Here is a 23,402-nt window from a genome sequence, read left to right on the forward strand (position 1 = left end):
CTTTATCAGAAAAATATAACTAGAATAAAAAAATATTATACTGCTATCAAGCTTCTGTCATGTGCATTTTTCTGGTTTCCATGGTTCATTTGATTTCCCCCAGCTGCAAGTTTTTGTTTTGCTTAACTCAGCCGAACACAACAGACACCAACTCTGTACTGCACATGAAGATGAAGGTGATATCCCTCTTCTCCTTTGACTCTGAGTGAGATGTAAGAAAGGGTGATTCCCAAAATGTTGTACTGTTTCTCTGACATATGTAGTTCTGAAGATGAGGCAAGGCCAAACAAGATAAGAAGTCTGTTTCTGCACCATGAATGCCACTTGTCGCTCAGATATGCTGAGTGACATCAAACACCAACAGTAAGATTGTTCAAGTGCAGATGAAGCAAATGCATTAATCCAGAAAGAACTAAGAATATGAGCTGTCCTCCACAGTCGAGCGATGATCAAATCAAGCTCTGACCACTTTGGATATCTTCAGGTGTGCGCTGCCTTCAGCTTGTTAAAGCAGACCAAGTTGTAACTAATAGCTTCATAATCCAGAAATGATTCATTGGCATTGGAGATCAGTAATAAGGCATTATGTGCTCTCTGCTGTATGTCTATTTCTGTAATGTTACTTCCTGTTGTCATTTTCCTTCATTCTTCAGAAAGACCCGTCCAACAGACAGTTCAGCCACTTAACTGAAACAGAGCTGCATGCCAAACTCTGCATGTGCCATAACAACAGGCTTGATGGGCCCTTTTCACAGAGGACATGTTGATGATGAGTGATGGCTCACTGTCACACTTTCATGGCCTACTCGGACTGGAGCAGAACACAGTCATTGATAACATTACCCAGTAAGGCCTGTGCGCTTCTTTGTGTGACGAGTCAAAATATCTGCGGTGAAAAATATTAGAAAATTTCAGAAGCAAAAAAAGAAGAGAAGCATCAGGTTCATAGATGTGTGCAGAATGTCTAAAAAATAAACAATGAGGACTACAACATTAATGCAGGCTGAACTCAGTGTGATGTCTGCGGAGCGGCTCTTTTGCTCAGATGGCAACTCTTCCCTGACATGCACAACAAAATAACATTTAAGATCTTAAATCTGGAACACCAAAGCGCAAAGACGTCAAGCGCTGTGAAACTTCTTTTCAATATATATGATGAAGGAATAAATATGTTTATCTCACTCCTACTCTCAGAGTGCTATGAGACAAACTTGAAACTGACGCATAAATGCTTTGACTATATACCAGACAGCTGCAACCCACACCTCCACCTACAGCTTCTACCAGATGCCTGCAGTCTCCGCCATCATCAAGTACTGGAGGCTGCGGCAGCATTTTTCTGTGAAAACCTCCAGAAACCATTTCTGTTCATCACTTACGGCAGCTGACGCACCACAGATCAAAGTACATTAGATACGGGAGCTGTTGTACGATACAAATAATACGAGATTTTTTGTTTTTTCGTTCATGTTTCTTTCGTCACTAAACGCCGCCTGTGTATGCTCCTGATGACGTCACATTTGTAACACTCGGAAACTTGAATGAATGAAGGCTATCTGCCGCCGGGTGCGGTGGCGCGCGCCTGTAATCCAAGCTACCGGGAGGCTGAGGCTGGCGGACCGTTTGAGCTCAGGAGTTCTGGGCTGCAGCGGACTATGTCGATCGGGTGTCCGCACTAAGTTCGGTATCGATATGGTGCTCCTGAGGGAGCTCGGGACCACCAGGTCGTCTAAGGAGGGGTGCACCGGCCCAGGTCGGAAACGGAGCAGGTCAAAGCCCCCGTGCCGCTCAGTAGTGGGATCGCGCCTGTGAATAGACGCTGTAGTGCAGCCTGAGTAATACAGCGGGACCCAGTCTTTTTACACCCCTTCTGCTGCTCAGCAAAGAGCCGTGACAACACACACGGTCAACAACAACGTCTTTATGCGTTACGACAGGTTTAGCACTGCTGCTTTATTTTCACGTTTCCATGAAAAAACCCTCACACATCGGTTCTGTTTGTTTGTCCAACACCGCCTCCACCTGGCGGACAGGAGCAATGACATCAATCCCAACAGTCAGTGTATCCACAGATACAATAAAGAAACAGGTTCCATTTCAGCGACAGGATGAAATTGGTCGAGAGGAGAAATGAAATTCAGACTTTCAGTACAAATGTGCTGCACGCATTTGTTACTGTCAATCTGTTTTGGTTCTGCCTTGTTGTGAGATTGTTGTTGTCATTGCTGCAGTTGTCGGTGTTTGTGTGTGCGCCACCGTGTAACATCGTCACTTTAATTGGATATCTCCGAGTGTGTGCTGCCTTCAGACTGTAAAGGTGTGAGAGAATCACTAGGCTAGGGGCCCAATCCTGGGGAAACCTGTTTTATTTCTTCCAACCTGTAGCCTACGGCCTGATTGCAAACAGATCTTGCAGTGATAACTACGACCACAAGGGGGCAGTAGTTAAACAAGATGGATGCGAGCTGCCACACAACTTCACCGAAGAAGAAGAAGAGAAACGCTTCCCGTGCCAGAGGCTTGCGCTTCCTCTGTCACCATGCACATGTGGTAAACAAGCGTATGTAGCGCTGGGAGTGTATGCAAGCAAGCATGGACTTTTCAGCAAAGTGGAGCAATTTGCCCAAAGGTCCGAGTCTAAAGAATCTGACAGAGGGAGGATTTGGGCTCCTGAAGGAGTCTCAACACGCAGCTGTTCAGGACCTGACAAAAGCTCACGTCGAGTCGTTTGACCAGGCTGTCACTGACGGACTTATCCGCGTTGTGCAGGTCAGTTCAACTTTCTTTGAGCGACGTCAGAAACCATGAAAGATAATACATTTCTGTTTTAAGATAATCCAAAACTAAATGTGACTGTGTGTCAGCTGAGCATTGTTCGGAAAGCTTGCTGAAAAGCTTTTAGCAAATGAAAACAACAGCGGCTTGTTCTTAGAAGTTCACGTGAATTGATGAGTTAAAGTCCTAGCCAGCTAAATCAATAAATGTTAAGATTTTTCGAGGTTAGAAGCTTTTTAATGAACGCTACCAAAACATTTCTCTGTGTACTTTTTTCGTCACTCAATTTGTTGCTTAGGATCTGTCAGTTTTAATCTCACAGTGTTTCTGTTTCTGTGGTCTGACTTGTCTTCCTCAGTCCATCCCCCCGTTGGAGTTCTCTTTGAAAAATGACAGGATCGGCCTCGCGTTTGTTGACGCCACCATCTACAGTCCAGTGGTCTCCAAAGGCAGCATCTGCAAGGAGATGAAGGTGTTCCCAGCGGAGTGCAGGGGAAGGAGGTGCTCGTACAAAGGAAAGCTGGTGGTAAGTCTGATAAATAACAACTGTATGTGAGATGCGTGGCAAGACGTTGGTCACTTCTTACATTTGTTATGTTTTGTGTAATCTCAGGCAGACGTCAGCTGGTCAATCAATGGCATTCCAAAAGGCATAATTAAACAGTCCATGGGTCACCTGCCAATCATGGTCAAGTCCAAGTTGTGTAACCTGCACGGCATGTCCCCCGAAGAGCTTGTAGAACATCATGAAGAGGCAGAGGTGAGACACACTCTTAACCTTCAATGTGGAAATGTAGTCATTTTTAACTCATAAAGTACAAACTTGCTCTTTAACATTAACAGGAAATGGGAGGTTATTTCATCGTGAATGGAATTGAGAAAGTTATTCGTATGCTGATAATGCCGAGAAGGAACTATCCTATTGCCATGGCAAGACCTAAGTGGAAGAGCAGGGGGCAGGGGTACACTCAGTATGGTGAATATAATCTTTTAATTCATGTGCAAAAACACAGTGAACGTGTGATGATATTCTAGGCACAGCAAGTAAAGCTCTTTATCTTTTAAAATGGGTGTCGTCATCCTTTTCTTGCCACAGGTATTTCTATGCGTTGCGTGAAGGAAGAGCACACGGCCATCAACATGACCTTACATTATCTGGAAAATGGGACTGTGATGCTGAACTTCATTTACCAGAAAGAGCTCTTCTTCCTCCCGCTTGGCTTTGTGCTCAAGGTAGAAATCAGAGCTAATGTAGTCTTTAGAAATGAACACGTCTGCATGCATTTTAAATAGAACAGAATATTTTGGAGAACAGTAAGAAAATATAAGATGTCAACTCTGCAGTAATGATGTGGTAATACAGCTCTTTGTCTCTGTGCTATCCTTCAGGCGCTGGTGGACTTCACAGACTTCCAGATCTACCAGGAGTTGATCAAAGGCCGTGAGGACAATTCCTTCTACAAGAGCTGTGCATCAGAGATGCTGCGTATTGTCATGGAGGAGGGCTGCACCACCCACAGCAAGGTGCTCAGTTACCTCGGAGAGCGCTTCAGGGTTAAAATGAGCCTTCCTGAGTGGTACACGAACGAGCAGTGTGCCAAACTCTTGTTAGAGTAAGTGGTTATGACAGATTTTTTCCATCCACAGGCTGACATAAGCAACACGTGTAACCTGTTGGTGTGTACAGTAAAACCAGTTGTGCTCTGTTTTGACCAGTGAGTGCATCTGTATCCACCTGAAGTCAGACGTGGAGAAGTTCTATTTGCTGTGTCTGATGACCAGGAAGCTCTTCACGTTTGCCAAGCAGGAGTGCATGGAGGAAAACCCCGACAGTATCATGTGTCAGGAGGTACTCACTCCTGGTCAGCTCTACCTCATGTTTCTCAAGGTGAGGCCATGAAGTCACCTGAACGAATAGAACCAGTTCAAACTTCTGAAATTTAGTGTTAGAACAACAAAGAAAACATTTTTTCCTCAGAAATCTTCCTTTATGGCCCTGTAATATTGCCAACAGGAGAGAATGGCCGCCTGGCTGGTGTCTGTGAAGCTCTCCTTTGACAAGAGGGGCAGCAGACTGAGTGGAGGATGGAGTGCTGATAATCTGATGAAGATATTCAACATGGGCACTGACCTGACCAAACCCTTTGAATATCTGCTAGCCACTGGCAACCTCAGCTCCAAGACAGGTATGGATGTGAGTTAAGTATGCGTATGTGTGATAAGAGTGTCTTTCATCTGTTAAATATTGTTTGCTCCTCTGTCCACAGGCCTTGGCATGCTGCAGAACACCGGCCTGTGTGTGGTGGCTGACAAGCTCAACTTTATCCGCTACCTGTCTCACTTCCGCTGTGTGCACAGAGGCGCGGCTTTCGCCAAGATGAGGACCACTTCTGTTCGTAAGCTCCTGCCTGAGTCCTGGGGCTTCCTGTGTCCCGTCCACACTCCAGATGGAGAGCCTTGTGGACTCATGAACCACATGACAGCCATCTGTGAGATTGTGGCACCAGCCTTGCCGACAGTATCCCTCCCTGCTCTGCTCTGTTCCCTCGGTGAGTAAGTCAGCAATTTTACAGAGCACACGATGGATCAAATGGGATTTTGTCCTCACACTTGTCAGGGGGCTGAACGTTATTTTTTTGGCTCTGGTGACTCAGGCATCACGCCAGTGGATGGATCTCCTGGCCAAGCCTTTTCAGACTGCTACCCTGTGGTCCTTGATGGCGCAGTTGTAGGTTGGGTGGAGGCTGAATTAGCCCCAGTTGTGGTTGACTCATTGCGAAGGTTCAAGGTATGTCATAAGATCTAAGATCTAAAATGTCAGCTGGTTGTGCTTTGCGCTTTCTTTTGGAAGAAACTTGATATTTAAACGAATACCTCCAGGTGCTGAAAGAGAAGAAGATCCCTCCCTGGACTGAGATTGTTCTGGTCCCCAAGACAGGCAAGGCCAGCTTGTACCCAGGCCTGTTCCTCTTCACAACACCATGTCGAATGGTGCGCCCTGTGCGAAACTTAGCTCTGGGCAAGCAAGAGTTGATTGGCACCTTTGAACAAGTACATGTCAATTATGATTTAAAAAGATATGCACATTTTGTTCCTGTTCCTGAAATGTAATCATTCATTCATCTCTTTCTCTTACTACAGCTTTACATCAATGTGGGCATCTTGGAGGATGAAATTGAGCCAGGAGTAACCACACACCAGGAGCTCTTCCCTCACAGTATGCTCAGTGTGGTGGCTAACTTCATCCCGTACTCAGACCACAACCAGAGTCCTAGGAACATGTACCAGTGTCAGATGGGTAAGTTTGAGATCACCATTAGAGGCCTCATTCACCCACACAGATATATGGGCCGATAAGATTCAAATCCTTTCATTGTCATTTTTAACTGCTGTGAAGCATCGCGTCCATCAGTAATTAAGCTTTTCTCTTTTCAGGTAAGCAGACTATGGGTTTCCCCCTGCACTCGTTCATGGATCGCACAGATAACAAGCTGTACCGGCTGCAGACCCCTCAGAGTGCGCTGGTCAGGCCCTACATGTACGACCATTACAACCTGGACAACTACCCCAGCGGCACCAACGCCATCGTGGCTGTCATATCCTACACAGGCTACGACATGGAAGATGCCATGGTGAGTAAAACCCCGTAGTTATATTTTCCCCTTACAGAAAGAGAGGACAACACACTGACACACTCTGATCTTATTAGATTGTGAACAAGTCATCATGGGAGAGAGGCTTTGGCCATGGCAGTATCTACAAGACTGAGCTTGTGGACCTGGCAGACAAGGTGAAGGGAGTAGACAGCGTGGTGTTTGGGGCCAATCCAGGTGACCCTAAAGTAAATGAGAAACTGGATGCTGATGGACTCCCACACATTGGGTCAGTGCTTCAGTATGGAGACCCGTTCTACAGCTACATCAACCTCAACACTGGCCAGACCTTCGTCAACTTCTACAAGTACGTGTCAACAATTCTGTCTGTTTGAAGGATATTCCACTTTCAAATCAGGAAATAACAATTTCAGTATCAACTACATGTCTTGAAAAATAAATTTTGCAGTACCAATTAAATTCTTTTTAACTTTGCAGCCTAACTTTAAATTTACCATCAGTCATGTGTTTCTTCCCATTTTCTCCCAGGAGTCAAGAGGCCTGTGTTGTTGACAATATAAAGATCTGCAGCAACGACGCTGGTTCAGGCCAATTTAAACGCGTCTGCATCACTGTGCGGGTGCCACGAAACCCCACCATTGGTGACAAGTTTGCCAGCCGCCACGGCCAGAAGGGCATCCTGAGCCGTCTGTGGCCGGCCGAGGACATGCCCTTCACGGAGAGCGGAATGAGTCCCGACATCCTGTTCAACCCCCACGGCTTCCCCTCCCGCATGACCATCGGGATGCTGATTGAAAGCATGGCCGGCAAGTCCGGCGCCCTGCACGGCCTGAGCCACGACGCCACACCCTTCACTTTCTCAGAGGAGAGCTCTGCGCTCGAGTACTTTGGTGAAATGCTCCGAGCAGGTGGATACAACTACTACGGCACCGAGCGGCTCTACAGTGGACTGAGCGGTCAGGAGCTGGAGGCCGACATCTTCATCGGAGTCGTCTACTACCAGCGGCTACGTCACATGGTCTCTGACAAATTTCAGGTGAGGACCACAGGAGCACGAGACAAGGTCACCAACCAGCCAGTGGGAGGGAGGAACATTCAGGGAGGCATCCGTTTCGGGGAGATGGAGCGAGATGCCCTGCTCGCCCACGGCTCATCTTTCCTGCTTCACGATCGCCTGTTCAACTGCTCGGACCGATCGGTGGCTCAGGTGTGCGTTGACTGTGGTAGCCTGCTTTCCCCTCTGTTAGAGAAACCTCCACCCCACTGGTCGGCCATGCGCCACCGAAAGACTGTCTGCACCCTGTGTGGTAAAAGTGACTCTATCGACTCTGTGTCTGTTCCTTACGTCTTCCGCTACTTTGTGGCTGAGCTTGCAGCAATGAACATCAAAGTCAAATTAGATATTAAATGAATTTTGCAGCACAAGTAAAAGATGTGCGCCCTAACGTGAAAGGGTTCACAACAAAAGAAAAGTGGCTATTCAGAAACTCTTCCTTGTTTTACTAAAATGGGCCTTTATCAATAAAGAATTAAACAATCAAAGACATATTAACACACAAACTCTTCAGTGTCAGAATAACCAGGTGCTTGAGAAGTTTATCTCCTTTTGTCGAAAGTGATTTATTAGCCAAGACTTTGGAAAAAAATAACCAAGCAGCGGCATGTGATGGAATGAATGTGTTTACATCGGTTGTGGTGTGTGAAAATGAGCCAAAGGAATTTTTTACAGCCATTGTGAGCTTCCAATAAAAATGATGTGCTGTAGCAAGAATTCAGAACCTTTACTGAAGTAACTCCTCACTCAGTTACAAATGGATGACATTTCACCATGAAGCGAAAGAACAAAAGCTATCGGACTTATTCGAGATGAGCCAGGCCTGACCATCGCTTCTCAGTGCATGTCTGTTAGATTTGGGTCTGACTTTCTCTGACGTCGTGTGCACGTGGCTCACAGGGTCAGTGTGACTGCAGCTTTTACGTCTGCTCTCCACCCACTTCACTGGGCATGATGGGAAACACGGGCTGCCGACTGATCAGAGAGCTGATTAGTTTAGATGTTCACTCAACAATATGAGGTTTTATATAAAGCTTTCATTTCAGACTGGGATCTGCATTTAACCCATCACTGATTGAAACACACACACACATGCAACATGCAGTGAAACACACAGGAGCAGTGGGCCGCCTCAAGCACCCGTCCGGTGGGGGAATCGAACCAGCGACCTTCCGATCACAAGCCTCTTTGCCAACCTCTAGGCCACGGCTGCCCTCAGTTATCTTCAGCTCTCCATCGATGTGGCTCGTGATAAAATCAATTCACCTCATCGTCATCTCATCCTCCTTTGGAAATTTAAATAAGGTGACAGCTCTGGTGCATCATCGAGCCACCGTTTAGACCCGCCCTGAAAATCCTGAATCTAAAATTGTGAAAAGCTGTTGGAACAGAGTGATTCCATAACTCATTTATGACGTAGTTCACTTTCTTTTCACGTTTTCACAACTATTTTCTGACATGTTTAACATCTTTTGAAAGAAAGAAAGAAATTTGCTTTACATGGACTTTAACAGAACACGTGTCATATTACACACTGCATGCAATGTATAAAGTATATATAAACTGTCTGATTTGACAACAGCTTTTCTTTGGCTCAAATACCAACTACAGCTTTTCAAAAGTAAGGAGTAGAAGTATAAGTAAAAAATAGTAAATACTCAAGTAAAGCACTATTATCAATTGTATTTAAGTACAATACTTGACTATGTGCACTCTGTGTGAGCAAACAGTTGATTCCTGAGTATGTAAGCATTCTGGCAAGATACATAAAACAAGTAAACATTACATATGTTGAAAAATGGAAAATAAAAAAGACATTTCATTTTTAACATATCCTTAATTTAAAAAAAAATATATCCTCAATCATTCATTCATTTAATTCAGTCGTGCCAGAATCTGTGGCAGGTCCAGCACAGTAGGGATAGTGTAGTCTGGCTTCACTGAACCATTTGGTACAGCACCTCCTGCACTGCTGATCCAAACTGTAGCCCGTACTCCAGCATTAAAGGCCCCCAAAATATCGGTGTCCAGGCTGTCTCCCACCATAACACAGTCCTGGGCCTCCACCTCCAGCATTCTGAAACATAATGTGAAGATGGAGAGGAATGGTTTCTGCTCTGCATGCTCTCCACCAATCACAATAGCATCGAAGAACTCCTCACATCCCACTGCCTTCACTTTCTCTCTCTGGATCTGAGATTCCCCATTGGTCAGCAGCAGCAGCTTGTACGTGCGGTGCAGTTGTTTCAGCAGGTCGCATATTTCAGGGGATAGAGTAAGAACCTCCAGGCGGGTATTTTTCCAGAGATAGTAACACTGAGCTGCCAGATGTGGTGTAGCACAACTGCCCAAGGCCTCCTGGATGCTCTCCTCCCAGTGACCCACACGGACCTCATCAATGGATCTGCCAGCTGAGGGGTCAAAGCTCTCATGGAGAAGCTTCTGCTGGAATTTGTCACAGATGTTGCTGATAGTCAGATCATCAAGGGCCAGTGTGGTCTTCAAAAGTCCACTGGTCTGCAAGATTCAAACACAACAGATAACCAACACGGGAATCTAATTCAGAAGTGACCACAAGAGGTCTGCCTCAAGATTGTTCCCAAGGTTTACGCAGAGGTGAACTAGAACAGAAGACCACAGTTGTCGTATATTTAATTAAAGAATACATCATCCTATACGGTCTTAACATCTATCTCTGTATGTTTTGCATTAAAAATCAGACATTTGCTGTAAATGTGTCTGTAAAATATCTATTAAACCTCCTCCTCTAAAAACCTGACTATGGCCCTGGGAATGGTGTTCAGATCTCCCCACGTAAATAAATGTAGCTCAGTGTTAACCACAGTGTAAAAACTCAGCTACAAGTAGAAGTCATCATTTACAATTAATACATTAACAGTGAAAAATAATATTGTGTTAAGTACGATAAAGTATCAAAGCTAAAAGTTACACAGCATGGCTACTTTTACATGTCGAAAGTTAACATTTTAATGTTGTAATTTGTCAATATGGAGCAAATCCAACTGCTCCTGAACAGCACCGCATCATGTTTTGCATGTAAAATCCTTTTCTCCAATAAAACAATGATTTTCAAATAAAGGCAGTAGAATAACAGGACTAACATTTCTCTCAGAATAGTTAAAGAGGGAAAATAGGATCACATCTGGATGCACCTCTGTTCAGGTTGATGTTGGCCTCTAATGAAATGGTATGAGCTAACTGAACTTCATTTACTGATATGACTGATAATGAGAGAGGTGATAAAGGTGAGTTGCTGGTGTTTCAGTGTCAGAGTCCTGGGATGTGAAAGTCAAGAGGACAAATCAACAAAATGCAGATCACTTTAAGTATCAGACATCAACGTACTTATGAAGGTCATATTACCGAATTATTATAACAGATGCATAAACACGTAAGAAGCATTTAAGTGTTGTGGCTAAAATCTGTACTACAAGATTGAGTAAAAGCACTTCATCGTAGCTACGTTGCTATAGGCCTACGCTGCCGGAGGACACAAACATGATTCACCAAGCAGTTCCTCCACCTTCTCAACACCACCACCACTGCTATTCCCCCACCTCCTCTCTTCTTCTTCCTCTCCTCTCATCGACATATGATCCATGATTTTATGTCACTAACTGTGTGTCCAGTTTTCCTTGTAGTTTTGTGTCTCTCCCTCCCTCTCTCTCTCTCTCTCCCTGTATCTTTCTGCAGGTCTCTCTGTCCAGATCTACATGCTGACCTGCACCTGGTCCTCTGACAAGCCCAGTGTCTACTGTCAACATCTGCCCATGTTGTTCTTCTATGTAGTGCTGTTATAACTAACCTGAACAACATCCATCCATCCATTTTCTATACCGCTTATCCGTCAGGGTCGCGGGGGAGCTGGAGCCTATCCCAGCTGACTAGAGGCGAGAGGCGGGGTACACCCTGGACTGGTCGCCAGTCAATCACAGGGCCAACACACAAAGACAAACAACCACACACTCTCACACTCACACCTAGGGGCAATTTAGAGTAGCCAATTAACCTAATGTGCATGTTTTTGGTATTGTGGGAGGAAGCCGGAGTACCCGGAGAAAACCCACGCAGGCACAGGGAGAACATGCAAACTCCACATAGAAGGGCCCAGACCGGGATCCGAACCTGGAACCCTCTTGATATGAGGCGACAGTGCTAACCACTGCACCACCGTGCCGCCCACCTGTACAACATATCAGCTAAAAATCAAATACATGCAATACATAGTTTTTCAGAATTCCAAATATAACAACCTATCATGTTTGCCCTTTGTAATGTATGATGTTTAATGCATGTATGTTTCTCTCTCTCTCTTTCATCCTCTCTGTCTTGTCTACCTCTTCTTCTCCTCCTCTACCTAGCCAACTATCAGCATTATAGGCTCAAGGTTTCTTCCTGTTAAAGGGGAGTTTTTCCTTGCCACTGTCTGCTTGTTTGGGGGTTCAGGTTCTGGGGTTCTGTAAAGCACCAATAGACAATTTTGATTGTAAAAGGTGCTACATAAATAAAACTGAATTGAACTGAAATTGAACTGCCTGTCACTGCATGGCTGGGTCACTTGTATAGTAATCAGTGATAGCACATGTTTTTGCTATCATAAGTCCAGATGTCTGCTATGAAAAAGGGCCATCTGACACAGTGTATAACTTTCATGCCCACACAGTCCTGAGAGGAGATGTAATCACACAAAACAAGGCAAGAAGACACTGAAGTTAAAGTAGCCTACTTCAAAATTATAATGAAATACAGTCTATTTGAGTAGGTCTACACGTACTTCAGTTGCTTTCCACCACTAATATCAATAACACAATTATAAAAATAAAGAAACTGTTAAGTAAGCGTTAGACATGTGCAGTAATTTCAGGCTAAATGAATAAATTTGTGAATCAGCTTAACATCTGTACAGTTATTTCCCCTCACCTTTGAACGTGGCTCGGCCAATCACAATAGAACAAAGGAGGCGGAGGCGAGCTAACCAATGCGTTCAAAACACCTATGTTATTTTAATTACAGCTTAACATAGCTTTTAGAGCAACCCGAACAGTGACATTTATCATCCGGTTGTTTAAGACACGTCATCACTTTAATTGAGTTCATTGGTCTACGTTAGGCTGACGTTACAAGTATGGAAGTTGATTATAAATGCTACATGAGGAATATTCAGACTCGTCACCTTTTGTAGCGCCACCACACCCGCCCGAGTAGTTTCAATTAACGTGTTGTCCAAGTCAAATAATATTGCCTTTACAGCTTTACCGTCCATTGCAAGAGCACACTCTTTCACACCCGGAATACGTCTTGGTTTGATTGCGTTGGTACTACCGGGTGAATTGCATGATGGGAGTTGAAGTTATGAGTTCAATAGGCCTACTTGCAAATTTCGTCCTCTGGAGGACGCCAGTAAATAAAAATAAGGTTTCAGCGGCTCATAAGGTTCTTGGTGATCTCTTCACACATTTATAAGCGGTCGATCAGTCACTCAGTCAATCAACAGCTTTATTTTTTTGTTTTTATTATTATTATTTTTTTACATGTCACTTAAATAACAAATACAATCTTGAAGTATACTACAAATGTTCAAATGTTATTGTTTCAAAATACTTGTAAGATTTACAAAACATCCCCAAATCCTAAGGTTACTGCAGAGTCACCAGTCCTCATGGTGTTGACTTGTTGTATAGGCTGTATCTAAAGAAATGATTGTTAAAACACAACAGAATTATATAATTAAAGCATTTTTTCCTCTGCAGAAATAGATTAGTTGGTCTTATTTGACCAAATTATTACACTTTGTTTCAGGCACCACAAACCATTTCCATTATGGACAAGTTTTCCCTTTGGTGGTGACTAAACTGCAGCTGTTTACATTATTATTAGAAAGGTGACGAGTGTAAAATCAAGCAATCAGTGTCATCACTTGTCTAATTAAATGCTCTACGTGACTTCTGACCATGCATTTTGCCAATTTAAACACATTTTCCATGACACACTCTTTCAAAATCAAAACATACCACAATTCTTATGCAATCTGTCCTTTAACTCCCTTTCTCATCTGGCAGTGGGCCAGAGGTTCACACGCAACAGTGTGCAGGCCTGTTACACCACCTACCTCTATCAGAAATCATAACAATGCTTTCTCACGTCGCCTGAGAGTGCTTCAGTCTTTAAAAGAAATCTGACCAAATTATTTCAATTATCTTGAACAAATAATAAAGATGAAGATATAATATATAGCTCAAGAAATTTTGTGAGAGGACTAAACTACTATTATCTTTGTCAGAACAAATAACACCTGCTGCTTGCATGCGAAGAGGAATATGCTTGTTTAAATGACAGACGTGCTGCAAATGAACTCAAAATTGTCCTTAACTTTAAAAAGGAAATGGAACCATAAACAGTGGATGTGTGAAGGGTGAACTTAAAAGTGGAAAGATGGAATTTCCCCTCTGATATGGAGTAGAAAAAAAGAATCAAATGACTTCTTTAACGGTCCGTGTGTGACTCTTCCAGGAAAGGCCAGGCACCCGAAGGGCCGTTGAGGCCTGGTGTCTTTGTCTGCACGACACCATTCCTCTTTTATCTCTGTGGGTGGCCGTGGCTGCACAAAGTCATACACTATCTCTCAGCTGGGCACGAATCCTCTGCAAAGACCAGTTATTAAGGTGTCATTCCACCAATCACATTCTAGCCTTTCCAGTGCAGGAAAATAACACTTGAGTATTTTTTTTTTTTTTTGATCTGCCTTATTTTTTTCCATGAGATGAAAGACTTTGCCACCACCTATTAAGAAATGGGGTGTTCCACTGGGTCAGCTGTGTTTCTGATCTGTATGTGTTTGCGAGCATGCAGGGGACAGGTTTGCTCCTTTTTCATGACTAATTCAAGGTCAGACTTGAATAGGACAGGTTTAAGTCAGAGGGAGAGTTGAGTCATTATTAGTTCAGATTAAATGGATTTCAACAGGTCAGGAGCCCTCAGTTTTACTAGCTGGTCCTGAGTCCTATGTGACACCAGGCTTGTATAACAAGAAGGATGCATATCACCTGCAGATCAAGATAGAATGATTCCCTTACACATAAGTAGCTCACCGGTGCCATTCTTTCCCAGGGGACACCAAATATACTATCTGCACTCATTAAAATATTGAACATTCTTCAGATCTGAAAGATTTGGATGAAATATGCGTATGATGTTGCTGCGATGGAAAGCAGAGTGATAAACTGAAAACTCAGCCTACCTTTCATTGGCAAGGTGCTCCCATCAACCCTGGCCTCTGATTTAGAGACAAACACACACGTAGATGTGAGATTTTATCGAGGCAAGGGGAATGTATGAACTACAGTCTAAATAGAGAAACACTACTGTGCCTAATGGCACTTGTCCTGGTAAAAAAGGGAGTCTGGCGACCTGCACGTACACACAAACAAAAACAACACGATCTGGGGCAGGATGGTGCCTCTTTGGGCGGTTATGCAACGCTCTCCATGATCTAGGAACGATATGCTTTTCTGCAAAGCTTATGTAAATTGTGTTTTAGGGGCCTCCAGCAGCCTCCCACCCATAGACGTCTTTGTGAAATTGTAAGCATTTTGCATCTGCTGCAATCAGTTGTGTCAAAACTGGCTAAATTGAATGTTCCCTCTGAAAAGAAAGGACTTCCCATACTTGTCTGGCTGGTTGCCAGGGCTTCCAGTAGCTCTCATCTATATGCTGATACACCTGAGTTGTCCTGACCGGCCACTGAACCAGCACAGCAAAGGGGAGTGGGGTGGGGGTGGGGGGGTGGCCATTCAACTACAGCCCTGACAGCTCAGACCCTGGAAGATCATCCAGTCTCAATCCAGTCCAGGCTCAGTAAAGTCAATAAGCAGAAGGCAATGTGTGTGTGTGTGTGTGTGTGTATGTGTGTATTAACTTATTCTACTTATACTACACATTAAAAAAAACAACAAACAAACAAAAAAACCTTTTTTTGTCATTTAGAGTCACATTTTGGTGATGAAAAGCTGGTTGGACTAAACAAGGGTTGGGGTCAGACATGTTATGGTAAAGTTAAGGCTCCTGGAACTGTTCAAACCCTGGACGTCCAGTTTATAATGTTTTTCCAAACACTAGAAAGCTCTTTCTAGAGCCATAGAAGATGCTCAACAGCTGTTTTCACACGACGCTGAGCAGTCAAACTACTGGACAAAAAGGAAGGAGATAAGAAGCAAATGAAAATGGATATGAAAAACACAAACCAAATCAGGGGGGGGGGGACACACAATCAAATATGGCAAAAAGACAGATGCTGACGATGTTGAGCATTAAATTACACCGAAATAATTTTTAATCTTGTTAATTTTACATGCCACTATTTTTGCTGACTATTTTTATGTAACAACAAAGTGTAAAAAATGGAAAATGAGCATGGGTATGAACTGAAAAAGAGTTCAAATAACACTGGTTTTCCTGTATTATTTATTATTTATACCTCATGCTGCCAGCAGACTGACAGAAAAAAAAAACTCCAAGCAACAAATACATAAGTTAAAGATTTCTGAAGAATCATGCCTCCACTGCTGCACAGGAAACAAAAGTGATGATGACTCCCAAAGTGATATACTGAAAGATCAACTCCTTCATTTGTAACTCCAGCTCTTTTTCAGATGGAAATAAATCACCTAAAGAAATCAAAATGCTTCCTAATTGTGACCTTAAGTACTCTGCGACTAATTTCTGTTGCAACAACCTGCACAGTTCCCTGGCACTGCTCTGTTGGCATGTCACTTTCATAGTGAGGCACGGAAATAAGGAAAGTGAGATCTGACAAAAATGTCTGATACAATAAATTACTGTAACAATGAAATAGTGTATTAATGGCAGCTGCTTTTATAAACTATAAGCACTTGTCTGTTGAAGTGAGTTTTAAAAGCCATAAATCTCAAAACACTGTCAAAACCATAAAATGTAACTTTTTATTCTTTTCATATTTACTGCTTGGTGAAACATCTTGGATGCAGTATGAGATAATGTAGCGGAACAGTAGATACATTCATAACGTTCACAAGGGAACTAAGAGAATCAGAGATTCACACTGATATGAAAAACTGAAGATTACTTTCTGTTCTGAGTTGATTCATTATGAGAAAGCCTGGATTAAAATGATATGTGTGGGTGTGTGTATGTGTGTGTGTGTGTGTGTGTGTGTGTGTGTGTGTGTGTGTGTGTGTGTGTGTGTGTGTGTGTGTGACGGAACTCAGCTAACCCAAAGAAGTTAAACTAAACTAACGCATTGTGCATCACGTCACTGTATCCCAAAGGTGCAATTTTCAGGCTGACTGGATGAGGACGAGACAGAACAGGCTGAGACAGGTGACTGGACAAGGTGTACCAGAGGCTTTGATGCTTCTCTCTGACACACGCAAGGGAAACAACAAGAGATACAAATTCTGTTACCAAGCTGATAAAACTGTAGAGCAGCAATGTAGTATATTATTAACATATCATGTAACATATCTCTATAATCACTCATTGTGGTTATAGAGATACAAACAGCAAAATGTCCATCACTACAAATTATGGTTGAATGTAGCATTCTGTAGGCTCACCTCACACCGAAAGAAAAAACTGAAAATCTCAAAACATGAAACACACCAGAAACACTTAGTGAAACAAGCATCACCTGATTGTTTTTTATACAAATCAACAACTTCCACCCTGTGAAAATTTGAAACGCTGACATCATGGGTTTGTACACAGCATTTACCTCGGAAAAACCCTCAGGGGACGTTTAGAAAGTTGAGCTATTTCAGTGAATTGATGACAGCTTTGCCCATCATGTGTCAGATGATTACTCATAAAAAGAAACTCAGGACATATCTGTCCTTTGAAATTGAACCTGAACTCTCACAAAATGTCTCAGATTAAAGAATTGTGATCTAGATCATTTATTCCCAATCTGGCAGTCAGGATCTTCAAAGGGGTTACAAGATAAATCTGAAATGATTAGTATGACAGGACAAAATCTAAAATACATTCTGCTATACAAAATTCTGGTTATTTTTTCAGGCTTTCTATATTTATTGCTAGTTTTGTGCAAAATATCGGATATTTTAACCCCTTCAGGCCTCTAGTTGGTAAGACTTGAAAATAATAATTTAGTAGTTAATAGTTTCAGCTACTGAGTTTAAAACCAGATTTCCAGAAAAATCATCTTGAAACACCTTCTCAATTTAACTGCGCTCGTCTTGAATTGAACTACACATTTTTGCATGTCGACTGATCAAGTGGACTAGTTTGACATTTTGGAAAAGACACTTATTCAGAGTTAAGATGGGAAGAGCCATGCCGCTCTCATGTCTGTGCTAAATATGAAGCTACCTCAAGCAGCCAGTTAGCTTAGCTCAGCCTAAAGACTGGAAACAGTGGGAAACAGCAAGCCTAGCAATGTCCAACAGGAACCACTTCTGCCCACCAGCACCTGTACAGCTCATTAATTAATAATTTGTTTGTTGCATTGACACATCACTGTTTCTTCTCTTAGATCTTTGTTGATGTCCTGCCATCCGTCCATTGTTTAAACTGAATATTTCAGCAACATTCTGCTCAAAGATGAGAAAGCAAACCCTATCAAGTCCGTCTTTACATGCACTCCCTGATTGGATCATGATGTACAATGCAGAAATGCAGGGAGTATAGACAACAGATGGTGTAGCTGCCTGACTCTGACTGCACCGAGTGCTGACACTCTCCATTTGAAGGCTTTTCTCCTTCATCAGGGAGGAGTGCTGATGACATGACATGTCGTCCAGTGTCAATTGCAGAGGTTTTAAGAGGCTTCCAGATGGCAGGTCTGGTGCTGACGTGAAGAAGAGATGACTACATATGGATTCTGTGTGTCATTCCTGCTGGTCCTGGTATATGGGCTCACTGTCAGATCATCTACCCATCATGTGCTCATAAGAGTAAAGACAGATAAAACAGTTTTCTCTTTCCATATACTATGAAAGTGCACTTCACAACAGATATTTAAAGGTCTGTGACTTTTTTCCTTTTTCATATTGCTTCCGTCTCTCCTCTCTGTGTGATTTTAACAAGCTCATGTGCAGAAACATTGCTACTCAATTAAGTTAAAACGTGTATCAAATACATGTCAACTCTTATTACTTACATTTAGTTACATAAATCTTTGCAGACAGCTTGTGATACAGAAGTAAAATAGTTCCCATACTAATATACTTTCTGTATCTCTGATGAACAGCTCAGTTTCTGTTCCTGCTGAAAAATATTTGTGACATAATATGATACATGCTACTTGCCAAAGTGTCACAGACAGCATGCCAAAGTTGATTGGATCATCTTCAAGAAACAGAAAGCATAAACCTTACACCCACACACACACACATTGTACAGACATAGACACACATACAAGCATGCTCACACGCAATGTAAAGTCCCGGGTAGTTCTCTAATTTGCAACATCCATAAATTATTCTCACTTTGACAAAAAAACAGTCATTGATCCATGGAAAGAGTGATTTATTATAAAGCATATGTTTCTTTTAAGGAACTCGTGACAATAAATCTTCTGCACACTTCTATTAGTGAATTTGAACTAAATTATTCTTAACTTTTACTTTTACAAAGCTTTATGACATAAGTTTATCTGCTAAGTCATAGTCATGTGTAACAGGATTATGTAGTGAATAATGAGACAAAACTTAACTCAAATTCTTGAGGCATCTGTAAGAAGACTGAAGCAAACCTGAGCGTGACCTTTGACCACCCTGCTAACAGAAAACACTGATACAACATAATTAAATGTAGGAAAAAAGCATTCCTATTACTTCTTTTAACTGTAAAGATGTCTCAGAGAACATTTTTGGATTCATAAAAGTGCATACACTTTGTGATAACTTGGAGTGTTCAAGGAGCTGGAAAAGTCTGTCAAAATTTTCTCTTTTAACAGTGACTATATGGCTTATATCATCATATAATTGGATGAAGGGGATCTTGTTTCTAGTGTAAAGGAAGCAAACATATAACACACAACAATAGCACACCGCTGTTTAGTGTGGACTGAGAATATATAAACAACATCAAATTTAGCCCTACAGTACATAATGGGAAAACAAATAAACATTTTACTCGACTTATTATACTTAAATACTGTAATTTTAAGGATACCCTTACATGTAACAAGTCAGCAGAGATAATAAAAAAGAGTGGGTGTAGAGTGCTGGTAAATTACATTCCACACCAAACATTCCAGCAGTCTTTTTTCATGGCTTCTCTCGTGAACCAGGATTTCAGATGCTGATATGGGCTAATGACAGGTGGCCCCCTTAGATACTGATAGCTGGACCTGTCTTTTATCTCACCTGGCTGAGAGGAATGGGACCTCTGACCTGGCCCACAGAAGCTCAAGGGAACCTTTGTTGTCAGCATTGCATGGTGGCACCAGTGGACAACAAAGAGGACCTCTATGCTGGTCAGCAACCTCCTCTTTTCTTCAGTAACGTGTGCTCTGAAGACAGGTACACCTGCAGCTGTGAAGAGTTTGCTCATGATGTGGGTAGAGCTGCAGTGTTTATCTGCTGTTACATGGGTGAGGTAAATCAAACGATCAGCCCTGCTATGGCTCACTGAGCTTACACATCACAATATGGTAATAATAATAAACTATTACAGCATGTAGGCTTCGAAGCAGATTGTGCAATGAGAAAAGAATGAAGTACTAATGAGCAGGAAGTAGGAGGAAGATGGTAAACAAGAGAAATAAAAAAGAGTACCCATGGCAGTAAGGCAAAATCAAAAAGCAATAAAAACAAGGGTTGTAATCCGCATTCTCATATGAACAATGGATCAAATAACAATTCATGACCTGCAAAAGTGCAAGGTTGCTTACAGTGATGACCCCCCCGCCCCCCCGAGATTGTGCCACCACCACCACTCTGGGCTATTTAATGTTTTTAGTTTTTACATCATTGTTTTAGTTGTATGGATTGCAACTTCTACTGTTGCAGTTCAGTCTCTCAAAAAACATCATCGGCTGTTTTCACCAAGAAACTCTGACTCTGATCCACTGTTTCCAAGGTAATGAACCCACCAAAAAAAGGTTGACAGACAATTAACAGATGTAAGCTATTTCCCTCAAGACTTGATAAAGACCAACCCATAGCTAAAAGGAGAGAGAATATTAGACTTATATTTGCCAGCTGGCCTGAGACACAACTCCACATAAATGCACCATGCCTGCAAGATGTGTCAGTCTGCCAGCCTGTGCAGAGAGCCAAAGTGAAGCTGGAACAGGGGAAGAGGAAGTCTCATTTAATGTCACACTGATATTTGTAACAAATTGAAATCCAGTCCTGGAAGGACATATCCTTACCCAAAAAAACAATCCTTAAAAACAGTCATTATTGTTTTTTTTTTTTGGTTGTTTTTTTTTTTTTAAATATTCTGTTTCAAGCTTCCTTTACCAGACATAATTTTCCTTAAGCCAATTGCTTGACAGAATGAGGCTTATCTGTGGGCCTAATGTCTGAGGCTAATTCAGATATGGCTGTTATGACATTATGTGACAATTACTGCAAAACATCCGGAAGAGTGGTAGTGGATGTCAAAGAGATCAAGTTATGATGATGTGAATACCTGCACTTGGTGAAAAAACATTAAGGATTCAGAATTTAATAGTTAAGTGCTTCATTATGGATACAAAATAACTCGCAGTGCACTTTTCATTTCCCGGAAAGAAATCCTCCTTGAAAGAATGCACAGAAGCTAATGGCTAGCCCAGGAGAGGGATGTCAGGGGTTTTGTTCTTCATAAGGCAATAATATGTCCTATGTACAGTTTCTTCCTCTGCTCGCAAGACAAGGCAAGGCAACTTTATTTGTATAGTCCATTTTCACAAGCAGTTTGTCTCAAAGGGCTTTACATAACATCATAGCAACATCCTCTGCCCTTAGACCCTCACATCGACTGAGGAAAAACTCCCAGAAAAAACCAACGGGGAAAAATGGGAGAACCCTCAGGGTGAGCAACAGAGGAGGGATCCCTCACCCAGGACAGTCAGACAATCATGAAATATGGGATAGATGGGGAATGGAGGCAGCTGGGCAGGCTGGGCCGTGAACAGGGGAAGCAGGAGCAGCAGAACTGCTTTAAATAAAGGCAAACCTTGTGTGTAATAAAACAAAATAAACACCATTAAAACATGGCAAAACTGTACTAAGTCTACTTAGCTAACATTAACTTAACTTTCTAATTGTGGCAGTTCATTATTCTCTATGGCGCAAGCGCCTCTTTTTGAGGTTAGAAAATTTAGTACAAAACATTTTCTCATTATGTGACTCAATCTTATTATGAAATAGCTGCATCAGGATGAAGACTCAAACTGTGGAGTAAATGCCAGCAATAAACAGCATTGACGTTAGCGATGACTGCTATCTGAGAACTTCTACCTGTGTGGCTGAATGTGGTGTAACCTGAGGGTACATAAAGCATGTGTTAAAAATGATTTTCAGATGATTTTCCATGACTAAGGAATGGTGAGCAAGCTGGTAATAATGTGTTGGGACTTTGGTTTGTAAAGGCTGGTATGGTGTGTTAGCAGACTAAGCTAATGGTGAGCCAGACTATGGTTACATTCCTGGAATGATGTTAGTGACTCAAACTGGCTTGCAGAGGGAACAGTATGTTTGTAGCATAGATAATTATTGGGTCTTGATTCTGTAATCCTGCCAGTGGATTATCTTTCTCATGACATGTGTCTGTATATCAAACAGTTAATGTGTACATTGTATCTGGTTGAGCCACCACGGCCTTATTACATCTGCATCCTTATGAATGAAAATACAGTTGCAACACACTAACAAAGCCACTGCAGGATAATACTACTGCATTTATAGCATATTTGTGGATTATCCTTTATCCACAGCAGGCCACAGATGATCTCTTTTTGTTTTGAACTCAACAGCATGTTTCTTCAACTTAACGTAATTAGACTTCTATCTCTTAGCTTTAAATTCCTCAGATTAGGTTGGTTAGGTACGACTTTATCTCCTTCTGTATCGCAGCCTTCTTTCTGGTCAATTACAGCCCTTTACTAATACCACAGTGATGATACACCCATGGATATGGGTGCACACACACATTCCCTTGGCGCATTGTACTTCAACAGAAGTGGAAATTACATGAAAAGTCAGTTTAGAGGTAGGGTAGAGGTTTTTTTTTCTTCATCCCCCTAAATCCGAAACCAGGAAGCTATAAATTGTTTGATAAAAAGAGACAGACAAAATGGCACCACATTGTTATTTAGTGTATCTGGCCTGACGGTTATTTTCCAACAAAGAATCAAAACAACAAAACGGAGCCAACTGTGCAAACACAATGGCAGCCACCAGCGAATACAGCAGGATTAAAAATAGAATGTGGCAATATCACGTACTGCACAGGTAGACAATCACATTTTAGGAAACATGTCAGCTGGTGCAAGGGGATGGGCAGGATATGCAGACCGTGACACAGTTTTATTTTATCACCATTACCCAGGAGGTTTCTTCTCACTCAGTCACACCAGGTTCCAGTTGAGGTGCTTTGCTTTATTTCTCAGGGTGGGACAGAGATTACTTTAATACACTTAAATGCTTGTAAAAACATACTATCCATGGTGATGACATTGTTACATGAGGGTAGTCACATTATACCTGCCTGAGCTCTATTTGAGCTCTATTGGTTAACATGATTAAACTTATGTAAAATTAACCTCAGTATCCTTTTTTGAGGAATTCTGCATTTTACACCTTCACCTTATTTAATGCACGCTCTATGTTTTCTTATGTTCTTACATGTTGTATTCAACCTGCACTGGAAGGAAAGTGGCAGATGTTGACATCAATTAGCAACGAGTAAACATATGAAAACAAAGGTCTGTCACTAAGTCCTGTGGAAAG

At 42.2% G+C, this 23,402-nt stretch overlaps 2 protein-coding genes across 2 annotated transcripts; one reads left to right on the forward strand and one right to left on the reverse strand.

Annotated features, from left to right (window-relative positions):
• Positions 1–2,492: 2,492 nt before the first annotated feature.
• On the forward strand, positions 2,493–8,160 carry polr1b (RNA polymerase I subunit B). The gene is made up of 15 exons (XM_046402050.1): positions 2,493–2,769; positions 3,134–3,301; positions 3,389–3,535; positions 3,619–3,751; positions 3,872–4,008; positions 4,165–4,388; positions 4,492–4,663; positions 4,790–4,961; positions 5,043–5,324; positions 5,430–5,563; positions 5,656–5,826; positions 5,917–6,073; positions 6,211–6,407; positions 6,485–6,735; positions 6,918–8,160. Exons 1-15 carry the CDS (start codon positions 2,581–2,583, stop codon positions 7,798–7,800), a joined length of 3,417 nt encoding a protein of 1,138 aa, XP_046258006.1. The 5' UTR covers positions 2,493–2,580; the 3' UTR covers positions 7,801–8,160.
• Positions 8,161–9,302: 1,142 nt separating this feature from the next.
• On the reverse strand, positions 9,303–12,888 carry LOC124066012 (N-acetylneuraminic acid phosphatase). Its single transcript, XM_046402051.1, has 2 exons — positions 12,638–12,888; positions 9,303–9,960 (listed from the first exon to the last, which is right to left on the reverse strand). The coding sequence occupies exons 1-2, from the start codon at positions 12,725–12,727 to the stop codon at positions 9,319–9,321; spliced, it is 732 nt and encodes a 243-aa protein (XP_046258007.1). The 5' UTR covers positions 12,728–12,888; the 3' UTR covers positions 9,303–9,318.
• Positions 12,889–23,402: the final 10,514 nt, after the last annotated feature.

This window comes from Scatophagus argus, chromosome 10 (assembly GCF_020382885.2).
Source record: "Scatophagus argus isolate fScaArg1 chromosome 10, fScaArg1.pri, whole genome shotgun sequence".
In the NCBI taxonomy this organism is placed as follows: domain Eukaryota; kingdom Metazoa; phylum Chordata; class Actinopteri; family Scatophagidae; genus Scatophagus; species Scatophagus argus.